Raw genomic sequence first — 19,803 nt, forward strand, 5'->3', positions numbered from 1 at the left:
ACCACACCACCCACCCCGTTTTCCCCACTTGGTGTCCATATGTTTGTTCTCTACATCTGTGTCTCGATTTCTGCCTTGCAAACTGGTTCATCTGTGCCATTTTTCTAGATTCCACATATATGCATTAATATGCAGTATTTGTTTTTCTCTCTCTGACTTACTTCACTCTGTATGACAGTCTCTAGGTCCATCCACGTCTCTACAAATGACCCAATTTCGTTCTTTTTTATGGCTGAGTAATATTCCATTGTATATATGTACCACAACTTCTTTATCCATTCGTCTGTTGATGGACACTTAGGTTGCTTCCATGACCTGGCTATTGTAAAAAGTGCTGCAATGAACATTAGGGTGCGTGTGTCTTTGTGAACTATGGTTTTCTCTGGGTATACGCCCAGTAGTGGGATTGTTGGGTCATATGGTAATTCTAGGTTTAGTTTTTTTAAGGAACCTCCATACTGTTCTCCATAGTGGCTGTATCAATTTACATTCCCACCAACAGTGCAAGAGGGTTCCCTTTTCTCCACACCCTCTCCAGCATTTGTTGTTTGTAGATTTTCTGATGATGGCCATTCTGACCAGTGTGAGGTGATACCTCGTTGTAGTTTGATTTGCATTTCTCTAATAATTAATGATGTTGAGCAGCTTTTCATGTGCCTCTTGGCCATCTGTATGTCGTCTTTGGAGAAATGTCTATTTAGGTCTTCTCCCCTTTTGTTGATTGGGTTGTTTGTTTTTTTAATATTGAGCTGCATGATCTGTTTATATATTTTGGAGATTAATCCTTTGTCTGTTGATTCGTTTGCAAATATTTTCTCCCATTCTGAGGGTTGTCTTTTCGTCTTGTTTATAGTTTCCTTCTCTGTGCAAAAGCTTTTAAGTTTCATTAGGTCCTATTTGTTTATTTTTGTTTTTATTTCCATTACTCTAGGAGGTGGATCAAAAAAGATCTTGCTGTGATTTATGTCAAAGAGTGTTCTTCCTGTGTTTTCCTCTAAGAGTTTTATAGTGTCCAGTCTTACATATAAGTCTCTAATCCATGTTGAGTTTATTTTTGTGTATGATGTTAGGGAGTGTTCTAATTTCATTCTTTTACATGTAGCTGTCCAGTTTTCCCAGCACCACTTATTGAAGAGACTGTCTTTTCTCCATTGTATATCCTTGCCTCCTTTGTCATAGATTAGTTGACCATATGTGCATGGGTTTACCTCTGGGCTTTCTATCCTGTTCCATTGATCTATATTTCTGTTTTTGTGCTAGTACCATATTGTCTTGATGACTGTAGCTTTATAGTATAGTCTGAAGTCAGGGAGTCTGATTCATCCAGCTCGGTTTTTCTCCCTGAAGATTGCTTTGGCTCTTCGGGGTCTTTTGCGTCGCCATACAAATTTTAAGATTTTTTGTTCTAGTTATGTAAAAAATGCCATTGGTAATTTGAGAGGGATTGCATTGAATCTGTAGATTGCTTTGGGTCATATAGTCATTTTCACAATATTGATTCCTCCAATCCAAGAACATGGTCTATCTCTCCATCCCTTTGTGTCATCTTTGATTTCTTTCATCAGTGTCTGATAGTTTTCTGAGTACAGGTCTTTTACCTCCTTATGTAGGTTTATTCCTACATATTTTATTCTATAATGTGAATGTTGTCCCAGAGGTCTCTTAGGCTCTCTTCATTTCTTTTCATTCTTTTTTCTTTATTCTGTTCTTCGGCAGTGAATTCCACCATTCTGTCTTCCAGGTTACTTATCTATTCTTCTGCCTCAGTTATTCTGCTATTGATTCCTTGTAGTGTATTTTTCATTTCAGTTATTGTATTGTTCATCTCTGTTTGTTTGTTCTTTAATTTTTCTAGGTCTTTGTTAAACATTTCTTTCATCTTCTCGATCTTTGCCTCCATTCTTTTTCCGAGGTCCTGGATCATCTTCACTATCATTGTTCTGAATTCTTTTTCTGGAAGGTTTCCTATCTCCACTTCTTTTAGTTGTTTTTCTGGGGTTTTATCTTGTTCCTTCATCTGGGACATAATCCTCTGCCTTTTCATTTTGTCTGTCTTTCTGTGAATGTGGTTTTCATTCTGCAGGCTGCAAGATTGTAGTCCTTCTTGCGTCTGCTGTCTGCCCTCTGGTGGTTGAGGCTATCTAAGAGGCTCGTGCAAGCTTCCTGATGGGAAGGACTGGTGATGGGTAGAGCTAGGTGTTGCTCTGGTGGGCAGAGCTCAGTAAAACTTTAATCCACTTGTCTGCTGATGGGTGGGGCTGTGTTCCCTCGCTGTTGGTTGTTTGGCCTGAGGCGACCCAGCACTGGAGCCTACAGGCTCTTTGGTGGGGCTAATGGAGGACTCCGGGAGGGCTCACACCAATGAGTACTTCCCATAACTTCTGCTGCCAGTGTCCTTGTCCCCGCGGTGAGCCACAGCCACCCACCCCCACCTCTGCAGAAGACCCATCAACACTAGCAGGTAGGTCTGGTTCAGTCTCCTATGGGGTCACTGCTCCTTCCCCCTGGGTCCTGATGCACACATTTTGTGTGTGCCCTTCAAGAGTGGAGTCGCTGTTTCCCCCAGTCCTGTTGAAGTCCTGCAATCAATTCCTGCTAGCCTTCAAACTCTGATTCTCTGGGAATTCCTGTTTCTGGATCCCAGGTTGGGAAGCCTGACGTGGGGCTCAGAACCTTCACTCCAGTGGGTGGACTTCTGTGGTATAAGTGTTCTCCAGTTTGTGAGTCACCCACCCATCGGTTATGGGATTTGATTTTATTGTGATTGCACCCCTCCTACCATCTCATTGCAGCCTCTCCTTTGTCTTTGGATGTGGGATATCTTTTTCAGTGAGTTCCAGTGACTTCCTGTCGATGATTGTTCAGCAGTTAGTTGTGATTCCAGTGCTCTAGCAAGAGGGAGTTCTAAGTAGTTTTTAATTTCCTTTGTGATCTCTTTGATCCTTTGGTGTTTAAGAATGTGTTAATTTCCACAAATTCGTAAATTTTCCAGCTTTCCTTCTGTTGTTGATTTCTAACTTCATTCATCTTACTGTGGTCAGAGAAGGTACTTTGTATGCTATCTCTCTTTTTAAGTCCATTGAGGCTTAGTTTGTAGCTTAACCTATTGGTCTGTCCTGGAAAATACCCCAAGTGCACTTCAGAAGAATGTGTGTTCCATTGTTGTTGTTGGGTAGAGTGTTCTGTATATGTCTCCCCCTGTTCTGTGCCCCACAGAATGGCCCACTGTCAGGTGGATCGGCCAAGACATAGGGGTCATCTCACTTGGAGGGAGCCCTGAACAGAAGGCTCCAGCAGCTTTATGGACCATGGGGTGGGGTTGGGGGTGGACAGGGGAGAGAGTTAGGAGTGGGAAAGTACTCCAAGTGGGGAAGGATGTCTTCAGTGTTTCCTTCTGACCATAAGGAGGCCTTGGCAGAGGTATCTGAAGAAAACCTCTGCCCATGGTCCCTTATGCTAAGGAAATTCTGGGCTGGGAATTCAAACATGCAAAGAGCATGGCCAGCCAGGGGGCCCTGAGTCCTTGGCTGCAGCTCCCCTCAGAGACCCCCGTGCACACCCACCCCTCACCTCCCTACCCTACTCCCACCCCGTGAGACCTGTAGGCCTGTGGGCAGGCCTGAAAAATCACACATACGTTCTTAACAGGGAGCTGGGCTCCGCCAGAGTGTATGGGACAAGGATGCCAGGCCAGGAAGTGTGGGTGTCCCCCACAGGCAGGCATTCCTTGGCTTGTGGCTGCATCACTCCAGTCTCTGCCTCCATCTTCGCCTGGCCTTCTTCTCTCTGTGTCTAAATTTCCCTCTTCTTATAAGGACACCTGTCATTGGATTAGGGCCCACTCTACTCCAGTGTGACTTCCTTTTAACTAGTGGCGTCTGCAAAGACCCTATTACCAAATAATGCCCCATTCACAGGTTACCAGGGGTTAGGACTTGGACATGTCTTTCTGGGAGACACAAGCATGCTCTAAGTGACCAGTCCCCTTGATTCAGTGTCTTTCTCCCCTAAACTGGGCAGAGCACACACTGCCAGAGTTTGCCTCTCTGAACCCATGTTTTGGATGGTCCTGTGATCACAGCTGTCCTGAGAGACATTCATGTTTCCGATTATGGCGAGTCAGGGCTGAGGGATGACTTTCTCCCATCACACGCTGTGGGGTGCCTTTAATGCTTATTTCCAAGCTGTCAGGGCAGTGGAGGGGGGCACCACCCTGGGGCCCAAGGCCATACGGCTGGATTCCTCTGTTCCCACCTGGCCGCTGAGGCACGGCCGTGGAGAGGAGCACACGGTTGTCCATCTTTCCGCAGTGATCCATCAGGCGAGGACACACTCAGCGTGCGGGTCCCCGACTCCATCACCAGCTGGGTGGGTGAGGCGGTGGGTCTGTCTGCCGAGAGGGGCCTGGGCATTGCCGAGCCCACTCTGCTGAAGACCTTCAAGCCCTTCTTCGTCGACTTCACCCTGCCCCCCAACGTGGTCCGCGGGGAGCAGGCCAAGATCCCGCTCAGCATCTACAACTACATGGACACCTGCGTCGAGGTACCGAACCCGCCCTCCATACACAGCCTTTCCCATTATGGGGGAGAGGGGTGGCATCCTTAATGGCAGGAGGCAGAGGGAGGTGGGGTCATCCTGAGGGGAGGGGTTGGAGGGGCACAGCACCTGGGATGTGGGGCAGGCAGGGCGGAATGGGGTCATCCTGGAGGGCCGTGGGGGACAGCATCTGTGATATTAGTGAGGCAGAGGCTAGATGAGTCAGCTTCTACTTCACCAGCTGTCTACACCTGGCAGGTTGGGGGTGGGAGTGTGTGCATGGCGCGGTTAGAGGGTGACAGATGTGACGGAGCCACTGTCGTTGACTCCTGACCCTGCAGGGGTGTGGGAGGGTGAGTATCATATGTAATGGCATGGAGTCAGGTGATCTCGGAGAGACAGCAGCAAGCGGTCTTGAAGCAGGGTCTTAGTTCTCTGCCCAGGAATTGGACCTGGGTAGCCTGGATGAAAACCAGGAATCCTAGCCACTAGACCACCAGGGGCTCGAGGCTAGAAGCAAAGTTTCCCTGGCTCTTGCCCTGTGTGAAAAATGAATTTCTCAAAGAGGCAAAACCTGCAGAAACAGGTGAAGTTTATTATGAGAGACACAGCGCAACAAGTGGGAGAACACACAGAGAAACAGTTGTTTATTTAAGACAGAGTAAGGCAGAGATACACACCCAGAGAGAAAGGGTGTGGGCGTCCTCCCTAATGAGAAGGAGCCCAGTACAGAGGCGGTTAAATCATTTATACAGGGCACTTCTTCCCGGTCTTTGTTTACCTTTGGCCAATTGTCTCGCTTCTCTTCCCACATCTGACCTGCCCTAGGACCCGCTCCAACATGCTTGCGTATCTTTTTGCCAAGATGGATTCCAGCACAGAGGCCTGTGGGAGTTTTGGCATCACCTATTGTGGGGTGGCACCCCCTCCTTTTTGACCCCTGAGGAGCCTTTCTGCGCATGTGTAGTCAGGGAGGTCTCCTTGACCTTAGGAGTGGTCATCTTATCTCTTTGCTCCAGCAGAGCTCAGCTCCGGCCATTAACTTTGGCCTTAGAGTGTCTGGGGAAAACAAAGCTCCAATTTACTGGGCTTGACAAACTCCAGCTGTCCAGCCCAGGGGCCCCCTCTACCTCCTACCTCAAAACCCCCCTGAGAGATGTGAACCCCAAGAAATTTTAATCGGGAGGATAAAGTGCGACAGAGTCTGTCTTCTGTAGCTTCTTCAGGCTGGCAAGGGACTGGTAGACCCTACCCAGTTGGGGTCACAGAGCTGTCGCCTTATCTCATCAAGGGGCCCCAGGGTGACTTCTGTTGTTATTCCAGCAGGATCTGTTCCGAGGAGTGGCTGGAATCTCTGCATCACCATTATCTTGATATGAAACTGTTGTAATCTGGAAGAGACAAACTTAACAAGTAGATTAAAAGAAGGCAGGGGCCAAAGATCAGTAAAAGAATTATTGTAACCAGGGGCCATCTACCTCCTGCCTCACGGGGTCAGCAAATGTTCTCTGTAAAGGGCCAGATAGTAAATATTTCAGTCTTTGCCAGCCAGAGGGTCTCTGTTGCAGCTACATTTGAACAGGAAAGCAGCCACAGATAATATACCCATGAATGGGCCTGGCTGTGTTCCCATAAATCTTTATTTCTGGATACTTCAAATTTGAATTTCATTTGAATGGTCACAAAATACCATTCTTTTTTTTAAAAAAAATTCCCCCTCACCTCAATCATTGAAAAAAAAAAAAATGTAAAAACCATTCTTAGCTCCCTGGCCTCACAGAAACAGGCGATGGGTCAGATTTGGGTCGGGTTGTGCTGATCCCAGCACAGAGGCAGGGAATCCTGGTGGTGCCCAGAGCAGGTGCTCCAAATCTCAGTTGACCGACCTTGGCCATATTATTCCACCCATTGGTGTGTCAGTTTCTACAAATGTCAAGCAGACAGGAGTCTTTTAACGGGTGGTTAAATGGGTTAGTCCACCTAGGTGCTAAGAACAGTGATCATGGACGTGCCACGGACCTTGTTGATGCTGCTTTTGGGGTCTCAGGGCCTGCAGGGTGCTGTGCAGTGGGGAGGGGCATGACTCCTTCTCAGAGGAGGTGGAAAGGCTACTGTGTAAGTTTCTTGCGGCTGCCATAACAAAGTAGCACAAACTGGGTGGTTTAAAACCATGGAAACGTATTGTCTCATAGTTCTGGAGGCTGGAGTCCAAGATCAAGGTGTGGGCAAGGTTGGCTTCTTCTTGAGGCTCTGAGGGACAGTCTGTCGCTGACCTCTCTCCTTGCTTCTGGCAGCTGCCCCCAAATCCTTGGCGTTCTTTTGGCTTGTGGCTGCCACATTCCAATCTTTGCCTCCGTCTTCCCATGGCCTTCTTCTTCCTGTGTGTCTCTACATCATCTTCCTTCTGTGAATAGACATCTCTGTGTCCAAATTTCCTCTGAGAAGGGTCCCTGTCTTATTGGATTAGGGTCTACCCTAATGACCTCATTGGAACTTGATGACATCTGCAGAGACCGTAGTTCCAAATGAGGTCACATTTATAGGTACCGGGGGTTAGGATTTCAACATATCTTCCTGGGGGACACAATTCAACCGATAACAGCTACCCCAAGGAGGTGGGCTTGGGGATTTCAGACCCTGATGAGGAGGAGGGATGGCAGGCAATGTGGAGGGAGCCGTGAGGACCAGGGTCAGGTGGGGACAGGATAGGGAAGGGGTATTTGGGGGCCTGAGCATCAGTGTGGCTGCAGGAGGGCAGGGGCACCCTCTTCCCCTGCCTTTGTAATCCTTCTGCACCATCTCAGCCTGGATGTCAGCTGGGGGGTGGCAGGAAGAGAGAGGAGGTGGGCTCCCAGAGTTAGGGGCAGCCCTCAGGAGTGGGAGCTGGGAGCCGAGGCCGCCAATGGAGGAGTGAGTGGGGTGCAGGGCCAGGGATCTAGCTGGGAGCAAGCCTGCTTTCCGCAGGTTGGCCTGGAGGTCAGGCTACAGGTCTCAGCCTCACCCCAGCCAGCCAGGTGAGCCTGCTAACCTTGTCCTGGCCCTGCCCGTGTGTGTGCACCCCTCCTCCCCCCACAAGGCTGCTGACACATTCCCCGCCAAGGGCAGAGATGGGAGGGGCAGCCCCAGGCCAAAGACACGGGAAACCGAGAGATTTTATCCACCCCCTGCCCAGATCTCTGGCTTTTCCTGAAAAACAAGCCCTTCTGGCCAGGGAGTGATTCGGATTTGCCACCTGAAGGGCCGAGGCTGCTGGGGGTGGAGGTCCTGAGTGGAGGTGGCGGATCCCCCACGGCACCGCTGTAGTCCCAGCGCATACGTGTCTCAGCATCCCCCAGACGACCCTTTGGACTTCAGCTTGCTGTTTCCATTTACCAGCCCCCTTTGTCTCAGTTTCCTTATCTGGGTGTGAGAGATCTACCTTCACCCCCTGCCCCCTCGGCTGTGTCTGTGCTCTTTTCTGAGCCTGGCCCAGAGTGGAGACAGCAGTGTTCTGAGTCTCTGAGTCTCAGCTCAGAGGTTGACCTTGAGCTTCCATGAAATCATTTACTCCTTTTTTCCTTTGCAAATTCTATACCTCTGCTGACTGATTACATCTACCCAAGAACATGTTGTACAGAATGCCGTATGCTGGCCCTGAGGCCAGTAAAGGACCCCTCCCATTGCCCTCTGCCGACACAGTCCAGGTTTGGGGCTGGTATTTGCATTTGACTTCCCGATGCTTATTTGACCTGTGGAAGAGCCACACGTAATGTACTGTCACACATGAACTTCTGTCTTGGGTCTTTAATGAAAAGAAAATTCCAAGTGAAAAAAAAAAGTGGTCAGTGCAGGTCTGGAATAGAAATGAAACACCCAGAGGCTACCAGAAAGGAATTCCTACATGTAAAATGTGAGTGATTCTAATTCATTCACTCAAAAACAATCGCCCAACACCTGATGCGTGCCGGGCTCTGTGTGGGAATCTGAAGACCCCAAGGCTCAGGACGTGGGGTCTGCCTGAGCTCACCTGGAACTCTGATGCCACTAACTCGGTGTTCTTGGGCACGCATCCCTGTGCCCAGTGCTGGGTGGATGATTTTAACTGTATCATTATCAAGTGCCCACGTGGGCTGAGGAAGGAGGGGCTGTGATGGAATCATTCCCGCGTGGGAAGCTCAGAGAAGCATCATCGTACAAGGTCCCCCAGGGAGTGAGGGGCAGACCTGTGTTAGAATTAGGTGTCGGGAATCCCCCAGCCGTCCAGTGGTTAGGACTCTGCCCTTCCACTGCAGTGGGCAGACGTTCCATTCCTGGTTGGGGAACTAAGATCCCGCAAGCCGTGTCACATGGTGCGGCCAGAAAAAAAAAAGAATTGTCTGCAGGAAGCCAGGGAGGCCCTGAGGAGGGGTGGCTTTCCCTGAACGCCGAAGTCTTTGGGCGATGCTTAAGCCGGGCATCAGCCCTGGAAGGGCATTCCTGGAAGAGGGGATAGTATGCGCAAGTGACAGGCAGGAGGCAGCTTGGCCTGTCCCAGGAACTGCCCGTGACACAATCTGGCTGGGCTTTAGGGTCTGGTTGGAAAAGCAGGAGAGAAGGGGGATGCTTGTGCAGTAATCTGAGTGAGAGCCACTGAGTGAGAACCACGGCAGTGGCCACGCGGTGGCCTGGAGGGGCCAAGAAGGACATGTGAGGGGCTCAGGGCAATCAGCCGGGATAAAGGTGCCCCCAAACCCAGAACCTTTGTCATTCATCCTTTTTATGTAGCTTATGGCTAGGAGGAATAGGACCCTAGTTTCAGAAAGCCGGAATAAATGTAGGCTGGTCCCTAATCACAGGGTGGCCCCTGAGGGAGGCTCCCTCCTGAACTGCAGGCAGGCCCCCCAGGTGCCCATTTCAGCTCCTAGCAAGCACTGGTGGTTGGCTTGTCAGCCGGAAGAAGGAAGCCCTGCCGGGCAGCAGGTGTGTCCAGGGATCACCACATGTCAATTTCAGGAACCGCCTCCACCACCCCCCCCGCCCCCCGCCTCCATGTGCTTGTGCTGAGGTTCCAGGAAAAGAGGCACATCCAGACCCCTCAGCCTGGACAGCGGGTTCCATCCAAGACCTGGAAAATGTATCTCACCGATGCTTGATGCTTGAATTTCTTCTTTCCTCCCTGGAAGAACTTTCTAGAAGAATGCTGTCTCGAGGGGAATGGGGGAGCCCCCAAAGCACCCTGCACCAACTGTTCTCATTCAGGTTCTACTGGGCCTGCCCTTGGGCAGGATTCAGACACTGTCACACTTGCCACTGTGAAGCTTCCTTGTACACACCTGCATGTGTGTGTGACTTAGGCACGTCAAGCCTCTGAGGCCCAGGGATCGCTCTTGTCTGTTCAGATCTGTTTCGTGAGCTCCTAGCAGGGCTCCTGAACCCACCAGGTGCTGCATATGTGCTGGTTGGACAAATGCATGTAGAACAAAGAGCCTGTTGTAGATTGAGGGTTATAAACACACACACGTACACAACATGCACACAGAGACACGGTGTGCACAAGCACACACATGTAGAGAGGCATGCTTGCACATGTGTGCAGAGACACTTGCCTTCACTCATGTGCACTCACACATCGTGTAATGCTACGCCTACACACATAGGTGTGCACACAGAGACGCATGCGTGCACAGCACACACATGACACATAACACGTGTGCACACCGAACTCTATTATGACTCATTGGACCTCAGTGGTTGGAGAGAGGGTCAGAGGAAGTTCCCTGTGGGGGCCTGCATGTGGAGCGGCCCCTCTTATCCCATGCTTGGCTAAAGAGACAGCCCTTGAATTGACCTTGGTCCCAAGGGAGAGCTGGACCAGTGAGGGTGCAGGGAGCTGAGGAAAGGAGGGGGCTCCCAGCAGGACAATGGTAAGTAGTTTGTTCTGATCAGAAATGGAAAGAGAGCCTCCCAAAGAGAGCATGGCTTTGGGGGGAAGGCTGCCAGGGTGGACGGAGTGCGGTGGGCAGTGGGGTGTGCTGGGAGGGCACACAGATTCCGGGCACCATGGTTCTCGCCACACTCTCCAGGTCTACGTGAAGATCTCAGTTCCCAAGGGCATCCAATTTGTCGGACATCCTGGCAAACGCCATCTGACCAAGAAGACGTGTGTGGTCCCCGGGGAGATGGAACCCTCCTGGGTGGTTCTGTCCTTTGGCGACCTGGGTCTCAGCAACATCACAGGTGAGGGTCATGTGCTTCTTTGGGCATCTCCACTCTCCAGGCCGCCAAGGGGTTCAGGTGCAGAGTCCAGGCACAGGTGCAGGGTCAGTGGGGCAGAAGACGAGACCAAGGACAAGACAGCTGCTGGGGATGCAAGCCAGAGGGAATGATCAGGAGGTAGGAGGCCTCATCTGGGGGAAGCCAGTCTCTTAAGATGCCAAACCGATGTAGCACACACATGCACGCACACTTGCACACATGCATCCATATGCATGCACACACATCCAGCCTACACCGTGCACACACGCGCATATGCACATACACACACGTATGTGCGCATGCACACCTGGGAAGCCTGGGACAAGGGTGGGGTACAGAACAGCGCCGGGTAGGGCCCTGTTCTGAGAGCCAGCACCGAGTACTCAAATCTCCGCAGCCAAAGCCCTGGCTTACAGAGAAACGAGCTGCTGCCGGGATGGGAAGTCGGTCAGACCCCCGGAGGAGAATTACGCTGACAGGAGGGTCCCCATTGGGAGGGATCACATCCGGCGCGGTGTGATGGTTGAGGTAAGCCTATGTCCTCACTCGAGGCACTTGGCCAGGGCCTGATTACCTCAACAGTGAGGTTGGGGCCGGAGAGTGTGGTCCCTTCCCAAGCCAGGGCCAGGGCAGCCTCCATGAGTCCTGCTCTGGGGCTTGGGGCAGGTGACGGGGCTTCCTTGCTGGAGGACTGCGGCATCCATCTCCTCTCCGAGGCGCAGAGCGGGCTTTGGTGAAGTGATCTGGGACTCAGACGGGCTGCAGGGAAGTGTCCCCCTGACCCCCGGGTTGATCACCTTGGAAGGTGGTGTGCCTCTGTCTCCTGGCTGTCCGTTTGTCAGTAGGCAATTGTAGGGACTGTGAGGAGGGTTGTCCTTGGAATGCCCGTGTGGGAAGGACACGGAGCCTCCAGCAGGGACGCCCAGACCATCCCCCCCGCCCGCCCTCCACCCCCACCTCCGCCCCCTCCCCCCGACCCATCCCCGAGCTGTGAATCTGGGATCTGCCACTTATGCATGGGGCTCAGCGAGTGTCTTGTTATTCCGACTCTGCTCTGTAAGACTGCAATGCTCACGCTCACCCCATAGCGTGGGGGAAGGCTGGAGAATGCACAGGCACTTCACAGTGCTGGGCTTGTAGCAGCAACGGTGCCCCATCTTTTTTGGGCTGCTCAGATGTATCAGAGCTCAGAGCGCTGGAGAGACTCCCGTTTAGTGCTGCATGGAGAGCACACAGCAGCCCCACTGAAGCTCCTCACAGTGGCCCCGAGTCTCTGCCCCTCCCCAGTAGCCCAGCTGCAAACAGCTGCCCTCCCTCCCGGCTGCGGTCCTGGCGGAGCTGAGCACAAATGGTTTCCATCAGCACCCAGAGTCACACACGCGCTGGGCGGAACTCCTGGAGGTGGCTGGGTTACTGCTGCAGCTTTGTTGACACGACGTGATGGAGTCCTCCGGTACGAGCGTGTCATCAGATGAGGCACGCGATCTCTGTGAGCCAGCAGGAGGGGATGGCCTCCACAGGAAATGCAGAGACCCCTGGTGACCCTTTGCACAGCCTGAGCACGCTCCCTGGACCACAGCCTGCCCTACCTCAGTCCAAGGAGGCAGCGAGCCCCCCAGCGCGGCCAGCCTGACCTGGAGGCCTGGAGCTCTTGTCTCCTTCCTCTGCAGGAGGAATTTCTAGATGCACGGAGAAGGACTCTCTTATCCTCCAGCCTTTCCTCCCTTTCATGCTGTTCAGCAGTGTCCTACGTCTGCAGCATTCACTGGTCCAGCTCTGTACAGACAACACTGGAGGACAGGAGGTACGCGTTAGGCATCAGAAGACTTGAAATGTCAGTGCAAAAAAATGAAGCATGAATTAGAAAAATGGATTTATGAAATAGGAGGCACTGGGTGCACGGCTTCTCGCATCTCATCCCACCACAGAGCTCTGAGCGCATGGGTCGCTCGCTCCATCAGTTATACGATGGACCCTCCCAAGACACCACATGCCACCTGCTGGGCAGGAGTCCGAATACAACAGAAAGCCCATTCCTGAGAGACACGTGGTGGGGAAGCAGGTGATGGCCGAGCTGTCGTGGGTGTGTATCAGGAGGAGGGGTGGCGAACGCCATCCCTCCTGGATCCCCAGCTGGCCCAGGGGATTGTGACCTTTTGCACTTCTGCTGGAAGGCTGAGAGCCTTCCATCACCCCACCGTGTCTCAGTGAAGTTCACAGGATCAGAGAGGAGGCCGACATAATTCAGACCCATGAGGGGAGCCTGGCGGACATCACAGGAGTGAGAGGAAGTCTGCCTTCTTGGCTGGGGGTGGGCTCTGGACTGAGAGCCCTGGGTTCAAACAGGAAACTGCTGGACGGTTAAATGAGAGTGCTTGGAAGGCATCTCTTGATGCCTGGCCTGAGTGCTAAAGAAAAGTGATCTGTTGTCATCCAGGCATTTATAATGGTCAACTGGGGGAACCTGGACATAAACCAGGGACACTCTTTCTGTTTTAGGATATGGCCATCAGCTGATGAATGGATAAATGTGGTGCAAGGGGATCCAGTTACCCAATACCATGGAATATTACTCAGTCATAAAAAGGAATGAAGCACTGATTCATGCAACAATGTAGATGAACCTTGAAAACATTATGCTGCGTGAAAGAAGCCAGACACAAAAGGCCACATAGTGTATAACCCTATTTATATGAAATGTCCAGAATAGATAAATCCATAGAACAGACAAGAATGAAGCACTGACCCGTGCTACAAGGTTGTAGAAAAGTCTCGCCAGAGGTAATAATAGTGACATCATGCAGTGACCATGTTTTGGAACCTGGTCAGGAGCTGCCTTGAGCACAGAGGTGAAGGAGATTGGAACCCAGGATCAGCTAAAAGCCAGGGCAGCGTGGAGGAGAGAGGCTGGCACCAGGGTCCCCTCTGAGTTGAGCCGGAAAAGAAGACAGGGTGGAGCGGCCACGAGCGGCCCCGTTGGCTGCTTCAGAGGCTATGCTGGGGGTGGGGGTGTGTCCAGGAGGCCCTGGATGGTTAGGGCATGCTCAGCACCAGCAGAAGGGCTCAGATTCTGTCTCTGGATTTGCTTGTTCTGGACATTTCATATAAATGGAACCATACACTCTGTGGCCTTTCCTGTCTGGCTTCTTTCACTTAGCATGATGTTTTTGAGGTCCATTTCCATTGTAGCATGTGTCAGTGCTTCATCCTTTTTCACGGCTGTATAATGTTCCATTGCATGCATGGACCACATTTTGTTTATCCATTCATCCATTGATAGACACCTGAGTTATGAATCGTTTTTATGATTGTATAGCTATCATGGGCTTACAATGGCCAGGCCCTGTCCGGTGACCCAACCCCTTTTCCAACAAGGGGCTGAGCTGATAGATCGGTGAGGGGGCTGCTCAGGTCCAAGCAAAATCTCGGGGGCTCACCCTGGAGCCTGTGGCTGAGCAGATGGCCCGTGGGCTCCATGGCAGGCCTGCTGGGTGTGAGATGACAGTCCGGCTGGCGGACAGCTCAGCGTCGTCCACAAGGGTGCGCTTGGCCTCTCGGTGCCAACCACGGGTGATTTTGCTAAAGGTTTGCTAGCGAGGTGTGCAGTGTGGGTGTCAGGTGGTGGCTTGCGTGGGTGAGGCAGGACCCCGGTGCAGGCCCCTGGGCGTGGCCCCGGGATGGTAGCAGGAAGTGGGCATGATCCAGACAGGTGCCTCCTGGACTCATCAGTACAGACCCAGGATGGATGACGCCCATCTTTGCAGCTTCAACAGAGGACTGGGGGCGGGGGTGGGGGGAAGAGGGGGATGAGAAACTCTTAACAAGAGCTGACTGTTAGGAACACTGAGAAGATGCCAGGCTCTGTCTGAAATACACCTAACCCTCACATCGCGGTGAGGTCGGTGCCTTCATCACCCCCATCTCAGAGATGACAAACAGAGGTCCAGAGAGGTTAAGTGAGTGGGTCTCGGTCACCCAGCAAGGAGTGGGTGTATTAGTCAGGGTGCTCCGGATAAACAGAGCCAATAGGACCTATACATCTCTCTAGGAAGAGATTTATTGTAAGCAATTGGCTTACACGATCATGGAGGCTGAGAAGTCTGCCGTCTGTGAGTTTGAAGGCCAGAAGCATCGAGGGCAGAGAAGATTGATGCCCCAACTCAAGCAGTCATCCTTCCTCTGCCTTTTGTTGTATCTGGGCCCTCAATGGAGTGTTTGGGGGCCACCACGTTGGGGAGGGCCATCTGCATCACTGCCCACCAATTCAAATGCTGACTCCTTGAAGACATGTCCTCACAGGTATGCCCAGAAGTAACATTTGGCCAGATGTTTAAGCATCCCCTGGCTTTTACACGAGTTGGCAGATACAATGGCCCTCACAGTAGGAGGAGCTGGGACCCCAGGAGGCTGCCTTGCTGCAGTGGCCAAGCATTAACCGTCTTGAGGTCTGACCTCAGGTGGCCCCAGCTCACCGATTTGCTGATGGCGCTAAAAGAGATCTGGAAAAGCGAGAGCCCCACAGGGGCCGTTCTGGTCAGACGAAAGCCCACAAGGCGTATCGGGTTAAATTCCCAGTGCTCCCTTTTAAGAGAACAAGCCAGGACTTCCCTGGCGGTCCAGTGGTTAAGAATCCACGCTTCCACTGCAGGGGGCACAGGTTCGATCCCTGGTCAGGGGAAGTTCCTCATGCCGCGTGGTGTGGCCAAAAATAGATAAATTTTTAAAATAAATAAATAAGAGAGCAAGCCAGCTGCCTTCTATTATTTGGGGGACGTTGTGGAAGGGGTGGAAGCAGGAGCATGATGGACAGGAGACAAGGGATGCATCGGACAGTGGGACAGAGACCCCGTCCTTGGCAGACCTGGGTGCCCCCTTCTCAGTGCTCTTGGACGTTGGATGGGGCCTCAGATCCTGGCAGCCTTCGAGTCATAGTGTTCGCTGCCCAGAGGGAGAAGCTGGGCTTGGAGCTGGGCCAAAGGGGTGGCTGGGAGGGTAGGATGGGGGTGTGAGAAACATGATAAGTCTAGGAGAGGTTGGTGAGTTTGTTTGATTCGAGCCCAGAGAAGGGGAAGTGAGCCTCAGTTTCCCTATCTGGGCATGGGAGGTAGGTGACCTGGTCCATCTCTGTGCACCTGTGGTTGTGGTATCACCCTGCGGGATCCACACTCAGAGCTGCTGCTGTCGGAGGGCGGCTTCGCCCTTGCACTGACTGCCACCCCCCATTTCTCAGTTCTCCCCATTTCTCTGTTTCAGCCTGAAGGAGCCCCCCGGTCATACACCTACAGCGCTTTCTTCTGTCCCAATGGTGAGTTCCCATGCCCACCCTGCCAAGGACTTTGGCCCTTACCCCTGCACTTCTGCAGCTTTCCTGTTGCTGAGGGGACACCCACCATCCCTGGGAGCTGGGGACACAGCAGCAAAGCACTGATATGTCCCAGCTGGGGGCACCTGTAAGCCAGAGTGAGGACTGGGCATCTGCCATGCAGGAAGTGAGCACATACGATGGTAGACTGCAGGCACCAATGAGAAGAGACTGCCATCAGGGGTAGGGCTGTCCTTGGGCCCTGGGTGAGGAGCCCAGGGTCTGGGGAAAGGAGGTCTTAGAGTCACATCATGGGAAAGCTGTGGGAATGAGGGTGACCCAGAACCCAGGGATAGCAAAGGAGGATGTGGGAAATTAAGGTGGGTTCCAGAAAGTGTGAGATCTGGGGTCCACCTTGATCCCCCCTGAAATTGACATTATACCTGCCCATGATCTGTGAACAGGAAATGGGCACAGAGTGCCCAGTGGGTGGAGTGGCAAGACAAAGGCCTGTCCACACCTCTGCCTTGTGGGGTCAGGGTAGTGCTGGGAGGAGCATGAGTCTGAGCTGCCTATGGGAGGGTCTGCCCCTTCCCCATCCAGTCCCTCCCCAAAGAGCCCTCCAGCTTGGAGGTTGGGCTGGGCCTGGCACTGGGCACTCACCTGGCAGGTTTTGCCAAGAGGCACAGCAGAGGATCTGAAGTGGAGTCCCCTGGTGATGCCTACCCCCTAGATGTACCACCTCCTTGTCCCCAAAGCGTTCAGCACAACAGGTCCCCTGACCCACAGCACACTCTGGACACAGGCTTCTTTTTAACATCCCCCCTCCCTTTTTTCAGTAAATAGCAATACATCACATATGTGCTCAAATGAGTTTTGACAATGGTGCACAAGCAATTCAATGGAGGATGGAGAACCTTCTCAACAAATGATGCTAGAGCAATTGGACATCCATTGGCAAAAACATGAAATTCGACTGAAAGATCATACCTTATACAAGAATTAACTCAAAACGGAGCACTAACTTACATGTAAAACTGTACAGCTTTTAGAAAAAAAAATATGGGAAGAATATTTGGGATCTAGGGCTAGGTAAAGAATTCTTAGACATACCACCAAGAGTATGAACGACAAAAGGAAACATTGATAAATAGACCTCATCAAAATGAAAAATGTTTGCTCTGTGAAAGATGCTGTTAATGGGGGGAAATTCAAGTTACTGACTGGAAGAAAATATTTCCAAACTCAGATCTGACAAAGGACTAGGATCTAGAATATATAAAGAGCTCTCAAAATTTAACAGTAAATAAAACAAACAACCAATTAGAAAATGGGCAAAACAAATAAACAGTTCACTGAAGAAGATGTACAGATGGCAAATAAACACATGAAAAGGTGCTCAATATTGTTAACCATTAGAGAAATGCACATTGAAATGCAGTGAGTTATCAGTACACACCTACCAGAATGACTAAATAAAAAGTAGAGATAGCACCAAAAGATGGCCTGGATGTGGAGACACTGGATCTCTCACACGTTGCTGGTGGGAATGTAAAGTGGTACAGTCGCTGCTGGTGGTTTCTTAAAACAGATTGGTGGTTTCTTAAAAGACAGCATGCCGTCAGCATACCCACCAGTAACTACACTCTTAGGCATTTATCCCAGAGAAATGAAGACTTATGTTCACACAAAAACCTGTATACAACTGTTCATATCAGCTTTATCTGCAATAGCCTCAAACTGAAAACAGTCTAGATGTCCTTCAGTGGGTGAATGGTTAAAAAATTGTGGTCCATCCATATCTTAGAATACTATCCAGAGTAAAAAGGAAGAAACTATTTATAACATGCAGCAACTTGGATGAAGTGGATTAAGTAAAAAAAAAAAAAAAAAAAAAAAAAAAAATCCTAAAAGGGTACATAAAATATTCTGTTTATATGACATTTTCGAAATGACAAAATTTTAGAGATGGTTGTCATATTATTGGTTGTTAGGGCAAGGAGAAAGGGTGTGGGTGTGATGATAAAATGGCAATATTTATTTTTCTCCCATAAAATAAAATTGGAGAAATCTGAATGAGGATTGTAACAGTGCCAATATCCTGGTAGTGATACTATACTAGAATTTTGTGAGATGTTACCACTGGGGAAACTGGGTCAAGAGTACACAGATTTCTGTGTGTTATTTCTTAGAGTCACATATAAATCTATAATTATCTCAGTAAAATTTAAATTAAAAACGTTTTAAAAAAGCAATGCATGTGTACAAATACCATATGATTCCACTTATATGAGCTCCCTAGAGTAGTCAAAATCATAGGGTCAGAAAGTCGAGTGGTGGTTGCCAGGGGCTGGGGGGAGGGGAAAATGGGAGTTTATTGTTTAACGAGTATAGAGCTTCAGTTTTACAAGATGAAAAGAGTTCTTGAGGTGGATGGTGGTGATGTTAGCACAATGTGAATGTATTTAATGCCACTGAACTGTACACTTAAAGATGGTTAAGATGGCAAATTTTACATTGTGTGTATTTTACCATAATTTTAAAAATTGGGAAAGGAAAAAGCAATACCTGTGTATTAGAGAAAATTTAGAAAGAGAGAAAGACAGAAACTGTCTCCTCTGGTTCATACCCAAAGATGACCTGTTTTGACATTTTGTTGTATTCACTTTCATAGGATTGATTATTGTTTGTTTTAGCATAGTTGTGACTCATGAGCTATGTAATTTTATATCTTGCCTTTCTCACTTAACACATCCTGAGAACTTTTCCTTGTTATTGTAAAGTCGTTATAAACAGCATTTCAAAACAGATTCAGTATGCTCCATCAAATGACTGCTCCAAAATTTGATCATTATGGAACATTTTGAAACATTACTGGACATTTATATATTGTTTGTACTTCTTATATCATAATCAACACTAGGCTGAATATATTTGTATTCAAAGTAAGGTCAGTAACATTTTAACATGTTTATTGAGGTATACTTGACATACAATAAATTGGACATATTTTAAGGGTAGTTTGATAAATGTTGACATGTGTGTACATCTGTGAAGCCATCACCACAATTAAGATAATGAAGATTTCCATTAACCCTAAAGTCATATCCCTTTGGAATCCCTCACCCTGTCCACTCTTGTCACTAGGGAACTAGTGATCTGCTTTCTTTCTCTATAGATTACTTTGCACTTTCTAGAATTTTACATAAATGGAATCATATGGAATGTTCTCTTTTTGTCTGGCCTCTTTCACTCAGCATAATAATTTTGAGATTCAACCATACTGTGTGTATCAATAATTCAGTCATTTTAAGGCTGAGTAGGAGTCCATTGGATGGATGTGTCACACTTAGTTTATCCATTCACTCTTTGGACATTCAAGTTATTTCTCATTTGGGGCTATTTCATATAAAGCTGCTATGAACATTCATGCACAAGTCTTTGTATGGGTGATGTGTTTTCCTTTCTCTTGAGTCAATGTCTAGGAGTGGAATAGCTAACTCATGTAGTAGGTATGTGTTTAACTTTTTAAGAAACTGTCAATTGTTTCCCAAAGTGGTAGTACTATTTTGCATTCCCACCAGCACTGGATAAGCCAGTTCTGCCCCATTCTTACCAATACTTAGTATTGTCTGTTTAATTTTAGCCATTCTAATAGGTGTCTAGTGGTATGTCATTGTGGTTTTAATTTGCATTTCCATCATGACTAATGGCGGTAAGCGTCTTTTCATATGCTTATCTGCTATTAGTAT

General features: G+C 49.7%; 1 protein-coding gene across 2 annotated transcripts in view; it reads left to right on the forward strand.

Moving 5' to 3' along the window:
* Window positions 1–19,803, forward strand: part of CPAMD8 (C3 and PZP like alpha-2-macroglobulin domain containing 8) — a 95,142-nt gene that overhangs the window by 44,817 nt on the left and 30,522 nt on the right. For both annotated transcript variants that reach the window (XM_082383017.1, XM_082383018.1), the window contains exons 20-23: window positions 4,311–4,542; window positions 10,578–10,731; window positions 11,147–11,277; window positions 16,003–16,054. In XM_082383017.1, coding sequence (XP_082239143.1) covers window positions 4,311–4,542; window positions 10,578–10,731; window positions 11,147–11,277; window positions 16,003–16,054 — 569 coding nt within the window. The remainder of the gene's footprint in view (window positions 1–4,310; window positions 4,543–10,577; window positions 10,732–11,146; window positions 11,278–16,002; window positions 16,055–19,803) is intronic.

This window comes from Balaenoptera borealis, assembly GCF_965194805.1.
Source record: "Balaenoptera borealis genome assembly, chromosome: 2".
Classification (NCBI taxonomy): Eukaryota; Metazoa; Chordata; class Mammalia; order Artiodactyla; family Balaenopteridae; genus Balaenoptera; species Balaenoptera borealis.